Genomic DNA, 19,227 nt, shown 5'->3' with positions numbered 1-19,227 from the left:
TAAATTTATTGCGCATTCTTTGGCGCCGCACATTCAAAAATTCGCGTATAATAAATGCATCAATCAATTTGAACATTCTTTGGCGTGATGAAAACAATGGGTGAACGTTTGTCGAAGCGGTTGGCATCGATCTCAATGCAAAAAGAAAATAAAAGAGCACCTTTTATCGAAGTTTGGCACAGTTCGAGCCAACTCAGGCATTCAAAGAACTTTCGTTTCGTCCGCAGTGATCGACTTTGTTTTATTTCACTCCTCGGATTTCTTTTAACGCATTTAACATTGAAATTAACAGCCGACATTCACTAAGCACACACACGAATCAATAAATTGTAAATTTGACTAATGAATCTTTAATATTCGAGCGCGATAACGATCGCCAGCTTCTGGAAATTCCAAACAAGTTTCTCTTTCTTTGTGGCGCACATTAATTTCATTCGCTTTATTAATGCGAATTTGGGTATGGCAATTTGCAAACGAACGCATGTACAAATTGGACATTTGCATTTTACATTCAGCGGATTCGCGACGCTGCGGAAAGATGCGACACACGATTGCTGCGATTATGTAAGCGCACATTCTTGTGTGTGGCATTCCTTCTGAATGTTAAACAATCATAGCGGCTAGAAACAACGCAGACGACCTTTTAGGGTTGGCGACACAAGTTGGCGACACAGAAAAGCGCAAGAAAGTAACAATAACAATTGCCAAACATTACCAAACCACAGCGAATTTTCATCGCTGTACAACAATACCAAGAAAGAGTTATTAGCAAGTTGTATAGTCAATTATCTACAACATGTTGCATAAAAACAACTTTACTCAAACATTTTAATATAGGCAACACATCATACATTAAAATGAACATAAAGTTGCCTAACTTAAGGAGTAAATTTGTGGTTATAAAGTGAATTTAACATTTAAAACTGTTTTAACGGTTACTTTGAGACAATTGACAATTGTTGTAACACACAATGGAATAAGTACTTGTTACGTTGCCAATATTACGATAGTTTGCGAGCTCCAGCGAACGCACACTCTATTATTATCTGCACAATCGAGAATCGAAGCTAGGCGCAAGGCGCGGTTTCCTACACCTTTTTTCGTTCGTTTCTTACATTTCATCGAAACGCGCGGCGCATGAATAATTCTACAAAGCATTAACGAAGGCATTAGAATAATGTAATGTAATGTGGCTATGTAATTTCAACGCGCGGCTGTATTTCATATTTAATATTACGCATTGCAAAATATCCACACACTACAACAAAAACAATTTGCATCAGTCGAAAACATGTTTGATGCTTCCAAGAAGAAAGAACGATGTCCCCGTGACTCGGTGACTTCAAAACTGAATGTCAAATCGAATCAATGTGAAGAAAAAGTGGTAGACCTTGGAATTATTAAGAATATAGTAAAATATTTCTGCGATTGATTTGTACGCCTCTCGTAGACTTGAAAATTCAATTTGCGGATATATATCATCATTAAAATGTGAATAATTTAAGCAACAAAAAAATTTACGAGTAGGAAACGAGTTTTTATCGAATTTTATTGCATTTTATTGAATATCAGCTTCCTAGTTGCAACATAATCCTGCAAAACAGCCTTGTATCGCGTAAAAGAATGAAGAAAAAACGTTTTCTGTCATTGGTCGCATAATTATTAGCATTATGTGGCAGTGAGAACAGTGCACAAGTAGCACATGATCATTTATTCTTTATTTTCATGATGGAATTCACGAATGACTGCATATCAATCAAAAAGAACCTGTTAGACATGAAGAAGGAAACCGTTTCAAAAAGTTTGTTTGTTTGTTTGAAGACACGTAATGAATAATTTATCTGTTTGCTTAGTTTTGACGGTTGGGCGAAGCACTCACAATACGCATATATAAGACGATGAGCATTCCAGCGAGAGAAACTAAAAGTTCACGGCGTCAAATCAAAACCAAAGAATTGTTACTGAAGTGTATATTGTGCGACAATTTGCATTCCGAGTTCTTGTCGTCTCGTGTGCATAATTTTGTAGGCTAGCGAGACAATGTCACCTAATTACATCGTAGAATGTCGCTGGTGTCCTACATCAAACGCCGGACAAATATGAAATGATATGCGGGAAAATACGAATTAAAAATGCATTAGATTACATTCGTTATGTGCTCATTAATTATACCGTGCGGCGCTGGGCTCGCCGGGAAAAAAGCAAACCCACCGAGCGCATTTGAATCGAATTAATATTCAAATATTTAAATCCGACATCGATATTGTGGTCGAGATTCGGCATGCTGCGATGCGACCTGATGCACGCTTTCGAAACTTGCTTTTTTTATTAATTTATGTAATGAATTAGATGCTCTGGGATGTTTTTCGTATTCAAAATTTATATTCACAGGTTTAAAGATGTAGTAGGTAGAAAGTTAACATGGCAGGTTGTGTTGATGACAAGATGGCCGCCGTAAATGTCACCTAAAAGTTTCTGTTTGATTTTTGCAAAGCAAACCTTGAAAATTATTCGTTTTTTAACTTAAAAGTACAAATTAAATGATATTTTTTATAGTGGGGGTGATTATTATGATGATTGTGACGTGTTAATTGATTGTTATTAATTATACGATTGTGGATGGCAGTCTAAAGCGGCCATTTGCTTTTGAAAATTTAATATAAGTAGAGTCACCTATCGACAAGCGTTGTCAGTACCGTAGTTCGCTCGCTCGCGTCGAGTCGTCCGTCCTGGTGAAAGTGAACACGCTCGCAGACTGTGCGTGTCCTCAGGTGCGCCAGGCAGGTGAAGAGAAGGAAAAGGAGCGCTCGAAGCGGCGCGTGCGCTCTTGCCAAAACCGCCGCGTTATAAATATAAAGTCTCGCCGGCCGCCACTTCTTAGCTAGTGCTTGAGGTCTCAGCATGGCTAACAAAACGCTTTGGCTGTGCTGTTTGTTGTTGGTTGGGCTGGGTAAGTTTTTGAACTTTTTATTATTATTTTTATCTCTATTAAACATCAAATCAAAACAAAACAATAAATTTAATTTGAAATTTTATTATTTTGAAAGTGAAATTAAAATTATATTACGACGCGGAACGTAGAAGTAACGGTAAATTAAATTGAAATTAAAATTACGCGTTTCCTTATTAGATTTGCGTTTTTCTCTAAGTGAGTGTTAGAATTCAAGAAGCTGGGTAGCTCAAGGCGTCGCGCAATTCGAATATCTCGCGATTACATCGCTCACTTCTGGCTCGTATGCTCGGGTCCAACCTTTTGCTGGCCGCTCAAGCGAGTAAAAGTCACATACACATACTGGTACGAATCTGGTCTTCGCTCCAAGTCGAGTCGGAACGAGTTTCGGTTTTAACTTTCCTTTTCGTACCCGCGGCCATGTTCCTTTTACGCTTTTACAAGGTTAAACGCTAACAGCAACTTGGATTTGCGAGTAAAAGTTGCTTTTACCATCTTTTTCATCACTTTTTTTTCTTTTGTAGCGTTGGCCCAAGATGACGATACAGTAGAAAATGACCCCACCGCGGAGGAGCTCTGCGAAAGCCGTCCGGCCGATGAGTACTTCCGTTTGTCGACGGAAGGCGACTGCCGTGATGTCGTAAGGTAAAATGGCGACCATTTTTAAAAATACTCATGCAAATAATAATAATACGGATAAAATTAGCAATACGTAGTTATTGAGAGTTTATCATGATTCAGTATCGATTTTGATTTGATTTAGGTGCGATAAAAACACAGAAGGTCTTGGTTCGACGCGTTTGGCATCAGTGCGGTGTCCGGCTGGCTTGGCCTTCGACATTGACCGCCAAACGTGCGACTGGAAAACGAACGTTAAAAATTGCGATCGCGTAGAAAGTAAGTTCCCAGAAGAAATAGTGCCCGATATCTAAATGTTTTGCATTTGTGCCCCACATGTAAATTAAATTCTCTACATGAAAAAATTTTCTATCGAAACAAAATGGCGTCCGCACTGGGAGCATTTCTTACATTGATATCCGCAGTATTTCTTGGTCATCGTAACACGATGTTAATGTGGTTTTTGTTCGAATTGTCCCATCTCAGGTGTACCAAATCCGGGCTAAAACAAATCACTTGCCCGAGTGGATTGGCTTTTGACATCGATAAACAGACTTGTGACTGGAAGGGTAAAGTCACAAATTGTGACAAGCTAGAGAGTAAGTCGTTATTAAAGAAACGCAATTGGCATTTAAAGCCGAGGCGAGACGGGGTGACGGCACAAAATTTCGTTGGGTTTGCAATGCAGCAAGCTGTACAGAAACACAAAATGGCGGCGATACGCCAGCGAGTAGAAAGTAGATTTCTTCACCAAAACACACACGGGTGCTTTTTTAACTGCACTAATCCTTCTAATTAACAATTCTACAGTAGTAAAACCTAGTAGTATGTGATTAAGAAATAATTAACTGGTTTCGGTGTTTTTAATACGTTGCTAACCACGTAGAGAAATATTCAAACATTACTACATACTCACACACACCACAACACAGCAGTCCAAGTAAACATTTTCTCTTTTTCTGTTTCTATTAAATTTATGTTCGATTTTTCAATCTTGCTTATGCACAAAATTATACTTAGAATATTTTTATCTTCTTCATCTTTGAGTGTAAATTTTTTTACTTAAAATTTGTGACTAAACCTTCTCATTTTTCATTTCTCTTGATCTTTACGAAGAAAAAAGTAAACTACTTTCTATTGTACAAAATTGTTTCGAATTATCGCGTCAACAGATCGAAACTGCGACACTTGTAAATAGCCAAACCACAAAAGCAACCTTCCACACAAGCATCAGTCAACTTGGTCACCTTTTTTGGTACTCATAGTGTCCCACATATTCTAATCATTTTTGTATGTAAACAGAACCACGTAAAATCCTACCAATCTTCAAGACCGATGAACCTGTCTGCCCTGATGGTAAACTCTCATGCGGTAATGGTGAATGTATCGAGAAGGACCTCTTCTGTAACGGCAAACCTGATTGCAAAGATGAATCCGACGAAAACTCTTGCAGTACGTAATTTGTTTTAAAAAACAAGCAAACAAAAAGATTAACATGTTTTTAAATTTTTAGCTGTTGAGACCGATCCCAACAGGGCCCCTGACTGCGATCAAACCCAATGCGTCCTTCCCGATTGCTTCTGCTCCGCTGACGGAACCCGCATCCCTGGTCAACTTGAACCCGCTAATGTCCCACAAATGATCACCCTCTCCTTCAACGGTGCTGTTAACGTAGACAATATTGACCTCTACGAAGATATCTTCAATGGTCAACGTGCTAACCCTAATGGCTGCCAAATCCGTGGTACCTTCTTTGTGTCCCACAAGTACACAAACTACTCAGCTGTGCAGGACCTGCATCGTCGCGGTCATGAAATCGCTGTCTTTTCACTTACCCACAAAGATGACCCTAACTACTGGACCCAGGGAACCTATGATGACTGGCTCGCTGAAATGGCCGGCGGTCGTTTGATTGTTGAACGTTTTGCTAACATTACCGACGGTTCAATCATTGGTGTCCGTGCTCCTTACCTCCGTGTCGGTGGCAACAAACAATTCGAAATGATGAGCGATCAATTCTTTGTCTACGATGCTTCCATCACTGCTTCCCTTGGTCGTGTACCAATCTGGCCCTATACTCTATACTTCCGTATGCCACACAAGTGCAATGGTAACGCACATAACTGCCCATCCAGGAGCCACCCAGTCTGGGAGATGGTCATGAATGAACTTGATCGTCGTGATGACCCTACCTTTGATGAATCCCTACCTGGTTGTCACATGGTTGACTCCTGCTCCAACATCCAATCCGGCGAGCAATTCGGTCGTCTCCTCCGTCATAATTTCAACCGTCACTTCAACAGTAACCGTGCTCCATTGGGTCTGAACTTCCACGCCTCCTGGTTGAAGAGCAAGAAGGAATTCCGTGAGGAATTGATCAAATTCATTGAGGAGATGTTGGGTCGTAATGATGTTTACTTTGTCACCAATCTGCAAGTTATTCAATGGATGCAGAACCCAACTGAATTGAATGGTCTCCGTGACTTCCAGGAATGGAAGGAGAAGTGCGATGTTAAGGGACAACCCTACTGCTCTTTGCCTAACGCATGTGCTTTGAACACCAGGGAATTACCAGGAGAAACTTTGCGTCTTTTCACTTGCATGGAATGCCCTAACAACTATCCCTGGATCTTGGATCCGACCGGCGATGGTTTCTCAGTCAAGAAGTAATCTATTATTTGATCGACGCGCACAAAGAATCAACTCACAAAAACGAAGATACGAAAAATGAAAACTCAGCCTCGTCATGGTGATTTTACGAAAAGACTTTTGTACATATAGGCAAGTTAATTAAGTATTTTATATATGTCCTAATCACTTTTTGTAATACTGTTTATGAGAATGCCTCATCCCACGAGGTGAAATTACTTAAATGTTGTCAAATGTATTTGTTTAAATAAAAACAATTTAACTTAATTGGTGCTAATTATGTCAAAAAACTGTTTGATTTTTTTGACAAACACACGAGGTAGAGATGAAACGACGGATTATCACTATGAAAATAAAAATCGAATAAAAATAGACGTTTTCCTTTCTTACCTGTGTTTTAATAAACAAATGCTTAAATTGTTTGTTTAAATTAATCAAATCTGGTGTTTTTGACATGTTGTTGCACACTTCGGCGGTTTTCGGGGGGTTGTCGGGCGTTTTAGTTTTAGTTTTTGCAGTTGGCAGCGCCTTTGTCGTCTGCGCATACTCGGCGTGCTCGACACAGGCAGACCGGGCAGGCCGCCTGCGGCGTTAGTTCAGTGTGTCCTGTTGGTGTGTGTGCAGCTCTGTGTTTCTCGGTTTACCTGCTGTTGTGGTATGCCGTCGACCATCTTCCAATTGGTAAGAATTGCTACATTTCGACCACAAACTTTTATTCTTACAAGTTATTTTTTTTTTTAAATTCATGTTATTTTTATTCTTTTATTATAGGAATCGAAGTAAAACCAGTGAGGGCCAGTGACGATCCATTAGTTACCATGCACGGGGTGAGAGAAAATGGTGAGATTATAATTAAATTCTTCATTTCATGGGCGCATTTCAGTTTTGCAATTGTTGTATTCCGGTTTGAATTACTGGAAATTTAATACATTGCCCGTCTGAGATATGTTTGTTTTTACCGATCTTCGGATACTTTGAACAACAAATTTTTAATATTAAATTAAATTATATGTTGACATACATTAGACAAACATTAATCATACTAGTCCAAATTGTGCTGCTAGTATCTGTTGCTTTCATAGATGGCACTAGGACGCACTAAAAATCATAAAATCAACTTATACGGCTTATTTTTATATTTATCGACACACGTGGGCAAGAGAATAGTTTTGCATACAATGCTGTTATTTGCGATTCGGTGTAAACAACGTTCTTATCGCATGTATCCCGCGCGCAAATTCGCGCACAAGGTCGCGTGTCTTTGACTCGTCGGTTTTGCGCACCTCTTGCTTTCTTATCATATACTGTTCCATCGTTGTTTACGCAATCTCAGCATGCACTATCGCTGGATTGCAGGCAGTTTCGTGCCGGTCGCTGGATAATGCAGTTGTGTTTTCAATTGTGTATATCGTTTATCCGGACTTTAATATTCAAAGAAGATTCATGGAAGATCAATCGACTATTTATTTGTACTTTGCGACTATAGTAATTTGTTTAAGTTAGGTAATGCCGGTTTTTGATCGCGTTTGATATGTATATTACAAGTCACGTGATAGTGTATTTGCAAACATTCTTCAATCGGCGTTGTGGTTGGTGTCGGTTACTAAATTAATTGGATATATATACTCCCCATGTTGATGCTCATCATTAAGAAAGATCCATCAGGCTCGTGTAAATACTTTTGAACTAAACAGCACTGATTGTTTATTTTGTGTTGATTGTTAATTATATCATAATTCAATTGTATGAAATATTTTTGTTTTAATTTATGTTTTCGTTTAGTTGCAGCACTCGTTGTGCCTGGCAGTCCGATAAGCTGTACACTGGTAATAATAGGAAGTTTAAAAACCCCGTCTCACAAATAACTTTAATGTCGCGATGCGCATTTCGAAGGCTAAGCCTTCCTCTTCAGGCGAAGGAATTATAAATTTTTATAATTCCTTCGCCTGAAAAGCAACTCTTTTATCCGCAATGAACAATTTCGCTAATAATATTGTTTACTCTGAGAATTGCATCAAGTAGTGTAAATATTACTTACAGGCCAAGTTTATAATTCAATTATATTTTTCTCCCTGTTTTGAAATTGTAGTTGTTTCAATATAACACGCGAACGCGGTGTCACAATAAGTTCGGAAGAATTTTTCCAGATGCAGAATTTAGCGAATTTAGTTTACAGAAGATATAGGAATTTTTTGAAAATGTCGAAAAAAGTATCAAGCGCACCCCCTTGGCAATTTTTTCTTAAGACTTAAAATTTCATCTCTCGATTTCCGTTTTAACTATCTATCTGATAGAGCTTGATCCGTAGATTAGGAGCAGCTGCGGTCGAGATCTTATTTATCTCTTTTGGTTTACGAGATACTCGCGATTGAATAAAATGGGCAAAAATTGCAAAATGTCACTTTTCGCACTTTTTAGTCACGTTTTCGACCTTTTACTGTAGGAAATATATTTATTTTTATATTTTTTATCTGATAGAGAATTTTCAATCTTTCATAATCAATATTAATTCGTTGGTAGCTGTCTCTTTTAGTTTAAAGAGATATGAATTTTTTTTGAAAATCGTCGAAAAAAAGTATCAAAGCACCCCCTTGCCCATTTTTTTTCTTAAAAGAGTGAAAATTATTTTCTGCTCTCACATTTCCGTTTTAAACTAGCCTATCTTATAGAGAGTAGTCCGTAGATTAAGACGCTGCGATCAGATCTTAAATATCTCTTTTAGTTTTGAGATATTCGCGATTGAATAAAATGGGCTTAAAAGAATTGCAAAATGTCACTTTTAGCACTTTTAGTCGCGTTTTTCGACAACTTTACTGTAGGAAATATATTTATTTTTATATTATTTTATCTGATAGGGAATTTTCCAATCTTTCATAATCAACAATTCGTTGGTAGCTGTCTCTTTTAGTTTAAGAGATATGAATTTTTGAAAATCGTCGAAAAAAAGTATCAAGCACCCCCCCTTGCCCATTTTTTCTTAAGAGTGAAAATTATTTTCTCTCACATTTCCGTTTAAACTAGCCTATCTTATAGAGAATAGTCCGTAGATTAAGACGCTGCGATCAGATCTTAAATATCTCTTTTAGTTTACGAGATATTCGCGATTGAATAAAATGGGCAAAAATTGCAAAATGTCACTTTTTAGCACTTTTTAGTCGCGTTTTTCGACCTTTACTGTAGGAAATATATTTATTTATATTTTTTTTTATCTGATAGAGGTGCACCAATCTTTCATAATCAACAATTCGTTGGTAGCTGTCTCTTTTAGTTTAAGAGATATGAATTTTTAATCGTCGAAAAGAAAAAGTATCAAGCACTTGCCCATTTTTCTTGGAGTGAAAATTATTTTTCTCTCCGCATTTCCGTTTTAAATGTATCTTATAGAATAGTCCGTAGATTAAGACGCTGCGATCAGATCTTAAATATCTCTTTTAGTTTACGAGATATTCGCGATTGAATAAAATGGGCAAAATTACGCAAATGTTACTTTTAGCACTTTTAGTCACGCGTTTTCGACCTTTGCTGTAGGAAATATATTTGTACATATTTTTTATCTGATAGAGAATTTTCAATCTTTCATAATGTAATTCGTTGATAGCTGTCTCTTTTAGTTTAAGAGATATGAATTTTTGAAAATCGTCGAAAAAGTATCAACACCCCCTTGCCCATTTTTTTCTTAAGAGTGAAAGAAATTATTTTTCTCACATTTCCGTTTAAGCCTATCTTATAGAAATAGTCCGTAAGATTAAGACGCTGCGATCAGATGCTTAAATATCTCTTTTTGGTTTACGAGATATTCGCGATTGAATAAAATGGGCAAAAGAATTGCAAAATGTCACTTTTAGCACTTTTAGTCGCGTTTTTCGACCTTTTACTGTAGGAAATATATTTATTTTATATTTTTATCTGATAGGGAATTGCACCAATCTTTTCATAATCAACAATTCGTTGGTAGCTGTCTCTTTTAGTTTAAGAGATATGAATTTTTGAAAATCGTCGAAAAAAGTATCAAATACCCTTGCCCATTTTTCTTAAGAGTGAGTATTTTTTCTCACATTTCCGTTTAAACTAGCTATCTTATAGAATAGTCCGTAGATTAGACGCTGCGATCAGATCTTAAATATCTCTTTTAGTTTACGAGATATTCGCGATTGAATAAAATGGGCAAAAATTGCAAAATAATACTTTTTAGCACTTTTAGTCGCGTTTTCGACCTTTTACTGTAGGAAATATATTTATTTTATATTTTTATCGTGAAAATTTTCTATGCTCATAATCAACAATTCGTTGGTAGCTGTCTCTTTTAGTTTACAGAGATATTTCGCGATTGAATAAAATGGGCATAAATTGCAAAATCACTTTTAGCACTTTTAGTCGCGTTTTCGACCTTGCTTCACCGTAGGAAATATAATTGTACTATACTTTTATCTGATAGAGTTGAAGTTGATAAATATTTTCAAAGGTTAGATGGCGCTACGATGTACGATTTTGCATTAAATATTGCTTGTTGGTGGTAGTGAGTGCGCACCGTGTCAGTAATGGATCACGCGATTTCATACAAGAGATAAGTTTGTTTACTGCGGGTATCGAATCTTTTATTTCGTGGATTCAAAACACACCGTTGCTGTTATTATATTAGGATCGTAAATTTAAGCAGTGTTCTTCAATTCTTTTCATGAATACCAACTAACAATTTTATAGTAATTCTAATGCGTTTTATTATCGGCAGATGATTACGGATTAATGTGTTTCCCTGGTAAAGGAAAAACGATGCGTATTTCAAATTAAGTATCCTCTTAAATAATTTTGATTTTAAAATTTGTGATCTGTCAGCATAAAATCAGAATTACCGAATCAATTTTTTAATTTTTTATTATTTTTAATAATCTGAATTTAGAAACGCAACATCATTTGCCGGTGCTGAAATAGCATAGGACTAAAATTGTAAATAAAGCATTGTGTTTGTTGGAACACAATCTTGCCTCTTATCGCATTGCCGTGTGTGTGGTCGTTGCGCCAGCGCCTCACGCCGCATGTTGCGCTTCTTGGTTTAGTTTTGATCCCAGGTAAACTGCTTGAAATGCAATTTGCGCATAAGGTCGCGGTGTCGAGCGCGCCGCCGAGGATTTTGCGCATCTATTGCGAATTCACGCACAAGGTCGCGTCTGATCGACGCTCCCGGCTGCGCACCTCTTGTTTTCTTATCATAAACTGCCTCTCGTCGTTACTTATGCAGCTTGCAGCCAGTTTTGTGCCGGTCGCTGGTTGATCAGACGTATTTTTGCGCGACTTGTATTGTTTGGACTTCTGCTTTTAATTCAGATTATATTCCAATCATCCAATTGACTATTTAATATTAACTTGACTTTAGTACAACTTTAGTATTGTTATTTATTGTTGCGCCGGGTGTATCGCGGCTATGTTGTTTTACCTGTTTTGAAGTGCGTATTGCATCTTCCAATTGGTAAATTGCTATTTATTTTTATTCTGCACTTGCGTAGTAACATTGGACTTCATTTAAAGTTAGAATGATAAATGTACCTAGTGATATGAGTTTTCATTCCTAAGCGTCTGTCAGTATCCGATATATCGTCGCGTTCGCCGTGAATGTATTCGCCTTTCAGACCTTATCATGGCCGCCGCCAATCTCAGCTCCGTTGCAAACAATACGGTCTTAAAACCTAATTAATATAGTAAATTCATATAAAATTAAAATCTAAGCCTTTCTTACTTGTGCCGATATTGCCGAAGCTAGCATTATTTCAATCTTCTGACTATTGACGCTTATCGTGTTTTATTTACAAATAGTGTGTTCTTATCTCGTTCGCCGTGTGGAATGCTCCGTGCACACATTTCGACAACCAACATCGTGTTTTTGATGCACGAATCGATAACATTCTTTTTTATTTTGCATTTATCCTATAATATGTTTTAACTTTTATTCATTTTATTGCCGGTAATTGAAGAAATACCAGTGAGGGGCCGAGTGACGTTCCGCGAATTTTAATACACAGGGGTGAGAGTTCATGGGTGAGATTATAATTAAATTCTTCATTTCATGGGCATAGTTCCTTTAGCGTCATTGTGAAATTTTTCATTCCGGTTTGAATTAATATGAATTTAATACATTGCCCACCTGGTTAGCTTTATTTTTACCAATGTTTAAATGTTTACACTGGAATACCCTGATATGAGAATTTATTGACATTTTCTTTCGGTTTGCTCCGCCGGCTGATGTGAGATGCTAGAGCCGGTTGGTGCATAAAATAAAACTGATAAAATATATTTATTCCGTACCCTACAACTTGCACGGCATCGTTAGTATTATGGATGGAAATATTTCTGCAAATCATTTCAATTCGTTCTTACCGCGGTTTTGCTTGATCGGGAATTTCCTTCAGTACAGTTCAACCATTTTCCAGAATTTCCGGAGTTTTGTAGTGTCGATTCATTGCGGAACAGATTCTGGTTTTAGTAAAATCCATTCTCTGATATATTTTTGCTGCGCCGACATCAATACTTGTTCTACGATTCTCAATCTCATGATTTACCTCCTGAAGTAGAATCTCATCATATCTTTGTATGTACTTAGTATATGTACAGTATGTATGTACATGTTTGATACTTCTTATTGTCAGTGTGGAGTATTTTTGTATATATTCATTTATTCTATGCGAGGAACTCTGCGACCTAGTAGCTTCAGCGGGGCGTCAAAACTGCAGAATTAAAATCTCCGCCGGGTCGTAGTTGTTAGCGGTAGAAGTGACTCGATTCAGGGCACCTTACGGGCTAGCGGTAAAGTGGAAGCTTGTGTTCAGGGCACCGTAGGAACCCATAAAATTTGAATGAAGGGAGATTTTTGTCCTCCATTCACTAAAAGGAATTGTAGTTTTCTTATAACTTTGAGACGTGAATTGTCGTAATTAGTTCGGATTAATTTTTCCCCGATGCAGAATTTAATTTTGCGGCTCCCGCAATATAAAATGTTTTGCTAGAAAATTCCGTAACGCGAGTTATAGTAAGAAAGTTGTGTTTGCGCCGTAGTACGCGTCGCGCTGGAATTATGATTTTTGTTGCATAACTGGCGAACGCGGTGTCATAATTGGTTCGGATTAATTTTCCCAGATGCAGAATTTAATTTTGCATCTCCTGTGTATAAAAATGTTTTGCTAGAAAATTCCGTAACGCGAGTTATAGTGAAGGTTGTGTTTGCGCCGTAGTACGCGTCGCGCTAGGAATTGTAGTTTTTTGTTTTTCTTGAGAACGCGATGTCATAATTGGTTCGGATTAATTTTTCCCAGATGCAGATTTACGAATTTGCATCTCCTGTATAAAATGTTTTTTCTAGAAAATTGTAGCTTACCCGAGTTATGAGTGAAAGTTAATCATTGTCGTCGTCGTGTAGTTTTTTTGTTATAACTGGCGAACGCGGTGTCATAATTGGTTCGGATTAATTTTTCCCAGACGCAAATTTAATTTTGCATCTCCCGGTATAAAAAACGTTTTCCTAGAAATTCCGTAACGCGAGTTATAGTGCAAGTTGTGTTTGCGCCGTAGTACGCGTCGCGCTAGGGAATTGTAGTTTTTTGTTATAGCTTGGCGAACGCGGTGTCATAGTGGTTCGGATTAATTTTCCCCAGACGCAAATTTAATTTTGCATCTCCCGGAGTATAAAAATGTTTTCCTAGAAGTTCCGTAACACCGAGTTATAGTGAAAGTTGTGTTTGCGCCGTAGTACGCGTCGCGCTAGGGTGTAGTTTTTTATGTTATAACTGGCGAACGCGGTGTCATAATTGGTTTGGATTAATTTGGTCACGGAATTTAATTTTGCATCTCCCAGTATAAAATGTTTTGCTAGAAATTCCATAACGCGAGTTATAGTGAAAGTTGTGTTTGCGCCGTATTGGTACGGTACGCGTCGCGCTAAGGTATGGTAGCGCACATTTATAACTGGTGAACGCGGTGTCATGGTGGTTCGGATTAAGCGCAGACGCAGGGTAATTTTGCATCTCCCTGTATAAAATGTTTTGCTAGAAATTCCGTAGCGCGGAGTTATAAATTGAAAGTTGTGTTTGCGCCGTAGTACGCGTCGCGCTAGGGAATTGTAGTTTTGTTATAACTGGCGAACGGTGTCATAATTGGTTTCGGATTAATTTTCCCAGACGCAGAATTTAATTTTGCATCTCCCGGTATAAAATGTTTTTCCTAGAAAATTCCGTAACGCAGTTATAGTGCAAGTTGTGTTTGCGCCGTAGTACGCGTCGCGCTGAATTGTAGTTTTTTTTTGTTTATAACTGGCGAACGCGGTGTGTCATAATTGGTTCGGATTAATTTTCCCCAGACGCAGAATTTAATTTTGCATCTCCCGGTATAAAATGTTTTCCTAGAAATTCCGTAACACCGAGTTACCAAAGTGAAAGTTTGTGTTTGCGCCGTAGTACGCACGTCGCGCTAGGAATTGTAGTTTTATGTTAACTGGCGAACGCGGTGTCATAGTGGTTCAGTTAATTTTCGGTGAGGGCTTTAATTTTGCATCTCCCAGTATAAAATGTTTTGCTAGAAAAGAGATTCCATAACGCGAGTTATAATTGAAAGTTGTGTTTGCGCCGTAATTTTGCAGCGTCGCGCTGGAACCAGTTTTTTGTTATAACTGGCGAACGCGGTGTCGCCAATTGGTTCGGATTAATTTTCCCCAGACGCAGAATTTGGTACTGCATCTCCCGGTATAAAAAATGTTTTCCTAGAAAATTCCGTAGCTTACTTGAGTTATAGTGAAAGTTGTGTATGCGCCGTAGTACGCGTCGCGCTATGAATTGTAGTTTTTTGTTATAACACAGCGAACGCGGTATATAGTAGTTCGGATTAATTTTCCCAGATGCAGAATTTAATTTTATACTCCCAGTATAAAAATGTTTTGCTTGAAAATTCCGCGCGCGAGTTATAGTAAAAGTTATTGTTTTGCGCCGTAGTACGCGTCAGCGCTTTAGGAATTGTAGTTTTTTTGTATAACTGGCGAACGCGGTGTCATAAGTATTTAGTTCGGATTGATTCTCCCAGATGCAGAATTTAATTTTGCATCTCCTGTATAAAATGTTTTGCTTGAAAGAAAATTCCGTAACGCGAGTTATAGTAAAAGTTGTGTTGCGCGCCGTAGTACGCGTCAGCGCTAAGTACTGGATTTTTGTTATAACTGGCGAACACGGTGTCATAATTGGTTCGGATTAATTTTCCCAAATGCGGAATTTAATTTTGCATCTCCTGGCTATAAAATGTTTTGCTAGAAAATTCCGCCTTGCAGTTATAAGTAAAAGTTGTGTTTGCGCCGTAGTACGCGTCGCGCTGGAATTATGAAGTTTTGTTGTAACTGGCAGGCGGTGTCGCCAATTGGTTCCGGATTAATTTTCCCCGATGCAGAATTTAATTTTGCATCTCCCGCAATATATTTTTTGCTAGAATTCTGTAACGCGAGTTATAGTAAAATTTGTGTTTGCGCCGTAGTACGCGTCGCGCTAGAATTGTAGTTTTTTGGTATAACTGGCGAACGCGCGGTGTCATAGTGGTTCCCAGTTAATTTTCCCAGATGCAGAATTTAATTTGCATCTCCACCAATATAAAATGTTTTGCTTTTGAAATTCCGCGCGAGTTATAATAAAAGTTATTATTTGCCACGTAGTACGCGTCGCGCTAGAATTTTTAGTTTTTGTTATGGCTTTGGCGGCGAACGCGGTGTCATAATTGGTTCGGATTAAGTGCACCGGATGCAGAATTTAATTTTGCATCTCCTGTATAATAATATTTTGCTAGAAAATTCCGTAACGCGAGTTATAATTGGCCCGGTGTTTTGCGCCGTATTGCACGCGTCGCGCTAGGAAATGTAGTTTTTGTTGCAACTGGCGAACGCGGTGTCATAATTGGTTCAGTTTATTTTCCCGGATGCAGAATTTGAATTTTGCATCTCCTGTATAAAAATGTTTTGCTAGAAATTCCGTAACGCGAGGTTATAGTAAAGTTGTGTTTGCGCCGTGGTACGCGTGGCGCTAGAATTTAGTTTTTGTTATAACTGGCGAACGCGGTGTCATGGTGGTTCGGATTAATTTTCCCGGATGCAGAATTTAATTTTGCATCCCTGTATAAAATGTTTTCCTAAGAAATTCCGTAACGCGAGTTATAGTGAAAGTTATTGTTTGCGCCGTAGTACGCGTCGCTCTAGGGTGTAGTTTTTTGTTATAACTGGCGAACGCGGTGTCATAATTGGTTCGGATTAATTTTCCCAGGTCGCAGGGTAATTTTGCATCTCCTGTATAAAAATGATTTTTGCTAGAAAATTCCGTAACGCGAGTTATAGTAAAGTTGTGTTTGCGCCGTAGTACGCGTCGCGCTAGGAATTGGATTTTTTTTTGTTATAACTGGCGAACGCGGTGTCATAATTGGTTCGGATTAATAGCGAAAATTTTCCCAGACGCAGAATTTAATTTTGCATCTCCCGGTATAAAATGTTTTGCTACAAAATTCCGTAACGCGAGGTTATAGTGAAAGTTGTGTTTGCGCCGTAGTACGCGTCGCGCTTTAAGGGTGTAGTTTTTGTTATAGCGGCGCGAACGCGGTGTCATGGTGGTTCAGTTAATTTTTTCCCGGATGCAGAATTTAATTTTGCATCTCCTGTATAAAATGTTTTGCTTGAAAATTCCGTAACGCGAGTTATAGTACAAAGTTGTGTTTACGCCATTGAGCGCGCGTCGCTAGAGGTAGCCAGTTTTGTTATAACTGGCGAACGCGGTGTCATAATTGGTTCGGATTAATTTTCCCAGATGCAGGGGTGGTTTTTGCATCTCCTGTATAAAAATGTTTTCCTAGAAAATTCCGTAACGTTATAGTGAAAGTTGTGTTTGCGCCGTATTGGTACGCGTCGCGCTAGGAATTTTAGTTTTTGTTATAACTGGCGAACGCGGTGTCATAATTGGTTCGGATTAATTTTCCCAGATGCAGAATTTAATTTTGCATCTCTCAGTATCAAATGTTTTTGCTACAAAGATTCCGTAACGCAGGTTATAGTGAAAGTTGTGTTTACGCCGTAGTACGCGTCTCGCTAGGAATTGTAGTTTTTTTTTTTGTTCATAACTGGCGAACGGTTTCATGAGTAGTTTGAATTAATTTTCAGATGCGGAATTTATCTTATCTTCCTGTGTTGAAGTGATTGCGTGAAGATGCCGTAACCCGGGTTATATATTAAAGTTGTGTGTCTCCCACCCCTGCCTATTTATTCCTATGAATTAAAATTTTTATCTCTTAAATTTTCAATTTAATTATCTCATTTATAAGAAAATTTTCCTAGTTTAAAATTTTTTGTCACTTTTTTAATCGCGTTTAATTTTTGAACAAATTAAAGGAAAAATTAGAGATTTTCCCTTGTTGTCCTTGCATCATCACTCTCACGCGCAATTTGCCATTTGCCGCATGCAGCACACATTTAATATAGTTTAGATCGCATATATGTACCATGCCAAATGTAAAAATGGCTAAATTTTTTATTCGATCCAGCAGTTGATTATTCAATCATTCGAATTCGCAAATATAGTATTATTTATTTACTATTGCCGCGTTTTAATGTACATTATTATTGATCAAAAGTGGTGATGCTTTTCGTGTTTTGTATGCATACTTACATACGAAGTTGTTTTAACTTATGTTTTTTACGGTATTCGCCGTAGTCGATGTAGTCCGATGAGTTTCCTTCATTGACGTAAACGTTAACGCTACCACCCTTTTACGGTGCCTAAGTTACACCTTCTACCGCTACCTTCGTACGGTGCCTTGAATGGGAACTGGGAACTTGAACGCTGGAGAGGTTTCGCGGTACTGGCGAAGTGGGTGCGTATTGAGGGATGATGTTTTGTTTTACTGAAGATTGATGTGTCAACTGGACTAAAATACGCAGAACGTATGTTATATTTATGCAATTTATAATATTTTATATTTATTATCCTGTTATTCATTCTGATTTATAGGAGTCAGGAATTGAAGATTGGATTGCCGGTGTTAATAATGATTTAAAACGATTTAATGTGAATTTACTGCTTGGCTTTTAGCTGTTATTGATTTCATTTTTGTTTATTATGTTAAAGTGTAAAAAGAGCATTGTATAATTACATGTATATATTGAGAATTGAGTTACTGATAGGTGTATATTCTACATGTTCGAATAAAATTGTTGTTTTATACTTTTAACTATAAATTTTTATTGTTTTATTTGTTTCCAAACGGAGAACATAACACAGCATCGTTACTCCTTTAATTAATCCATAAAACCCTTAAACTTTAATGGAAATGCCACTGCTAGATATGAGAAATAGTTCAAAAATCAGTTTTATAGCTAATATTTATTTTAAAAACAGTATCACTAGTGTCATCTATCCACGAGTAACTAAGCTACGTCGCTATTCTAAGATTGCTGGAGAGATTCAGCCACCCTGCACTTTCTGCGATCCTAATATTCAAAGATTTTTGTTACCATTTTCAATGGATTTCTCAACAAAATTTGTCGAAAATTTACTGAAATGTTGCTGTTCATCAGTCTGTAGTAGTAGGAACGCAGAAAAGTGGTTGTAGCAGTTTAACAAATTATTATATATATATTATTTCAGTTTGTTTCAAATTTTATATTCAATTTTTTTATGAAATTGCAAATAGAGGGCCTAAGCAGTTAATGCTAGCAAAAAAATACCAAACTAATTGATGTAAGAATTAAATTGTCTATCACAATTCGAAAACAGAATTCAAAAATTCAACTTTTAATTTTCATCATAAAAGAAATCTTTGCCTTTTTATAACAAAATCTTTTCTTTAAATTTTTTTGTGTCATTTTATTAATTTTTAATAATGATGCCACCTTGTAGAAATTTTTCAAGGATCAATATTATGTAGTTCTTAATTTTTCTAGCCCTCTTAGTTGTCGAGATCCTTCAGAATTTTGAAAATCAATTTGCTGAATAAAGATTTTTAAAAATTCATTT

The 19,227-nt window shown here is 37.4% G+C and overlaps 1 protein-coding gene and 1 long non-coding RNA gene across 3 annotated transcripts; both read left to right on the top strand.

Moving 5' to 3' along the window:
- The first annotated feature begins 2,705 nt into the window (after nucleotides 1-2,705).
- verm (LDLa and CE4_CDA_like_1 domain-containing protein vermiform) lies at nucleotides 2,706-6,484 on the top strand. Of its 2 annotated transcripts, none has more exons than XM_065307460.1 (5): nucleotides 2,706-2,950; nucleotides 3,475-3,595; nucleotides 4,055-4,167; nucleotides 4,871-5,020; nucleotides 5,082-6,484. In XM_065307460.1, exons 1-5 carry the CDS (start codon nucleotides 2,902-2,904, stop codon nucleotides 6,236-6,238), a joined length of 1,590 nt encoding a protein of 529 aa, XP_065163532.1. In that variant the 5' UTR covers nucleotides 2,706-2,901; the 3' UTR covers nucleotides 6,239-6,484. The 2 variants fall into 2 exon arrangements, with proteins under 2 accessions (XP_065163532.1, XP_065163531.1); XM_065307459.1 differs by lacking the exon at nucleotides 4,055-4,167 and adding an exon at nucleotides 3,714-3,847 and having other exon boundaries at nucleotides 2,709-2,950.
- Nucleotides 6,485-6,767: 283 nt separating this feature from the next.
- LOC135795936 (uncharacterized) lies at nucleotides 6,768-8,135 on the top strand. Its single transcript, XR_010549187.1, has 3 exons — nucleotides 6,768-6,898; nucleotides 6,989-7,057; nucleotides 8,000-8,135. It is a non-coding gene; the product is annotated as an uncharacterized lncRNA (long non-coding RNA).
- Nucleotides 8,136-19,227: the final 11,092 nt, after the last annotated feature.

Source organism: Atheta coriaria, unplaced genomic scaffold (assembly GCF_025399875.1).
Source record: "Atheta coriaria isolate IRGN ID8LTWV9N9 unplaced genomic scaffold, Caltech_Dcor_3.1 hic_scaffold_7_pilon, whole genome shotgun sequence".
NCBI lineage: Eukaryota > Metazoa > Arthropoda > Insecta > Coleoptera > Staphylinidae > Dalotia > Dalotia coriaria.
This window is presented reverse-complemented; position numbering and strand designations above follow the sequence as displayed.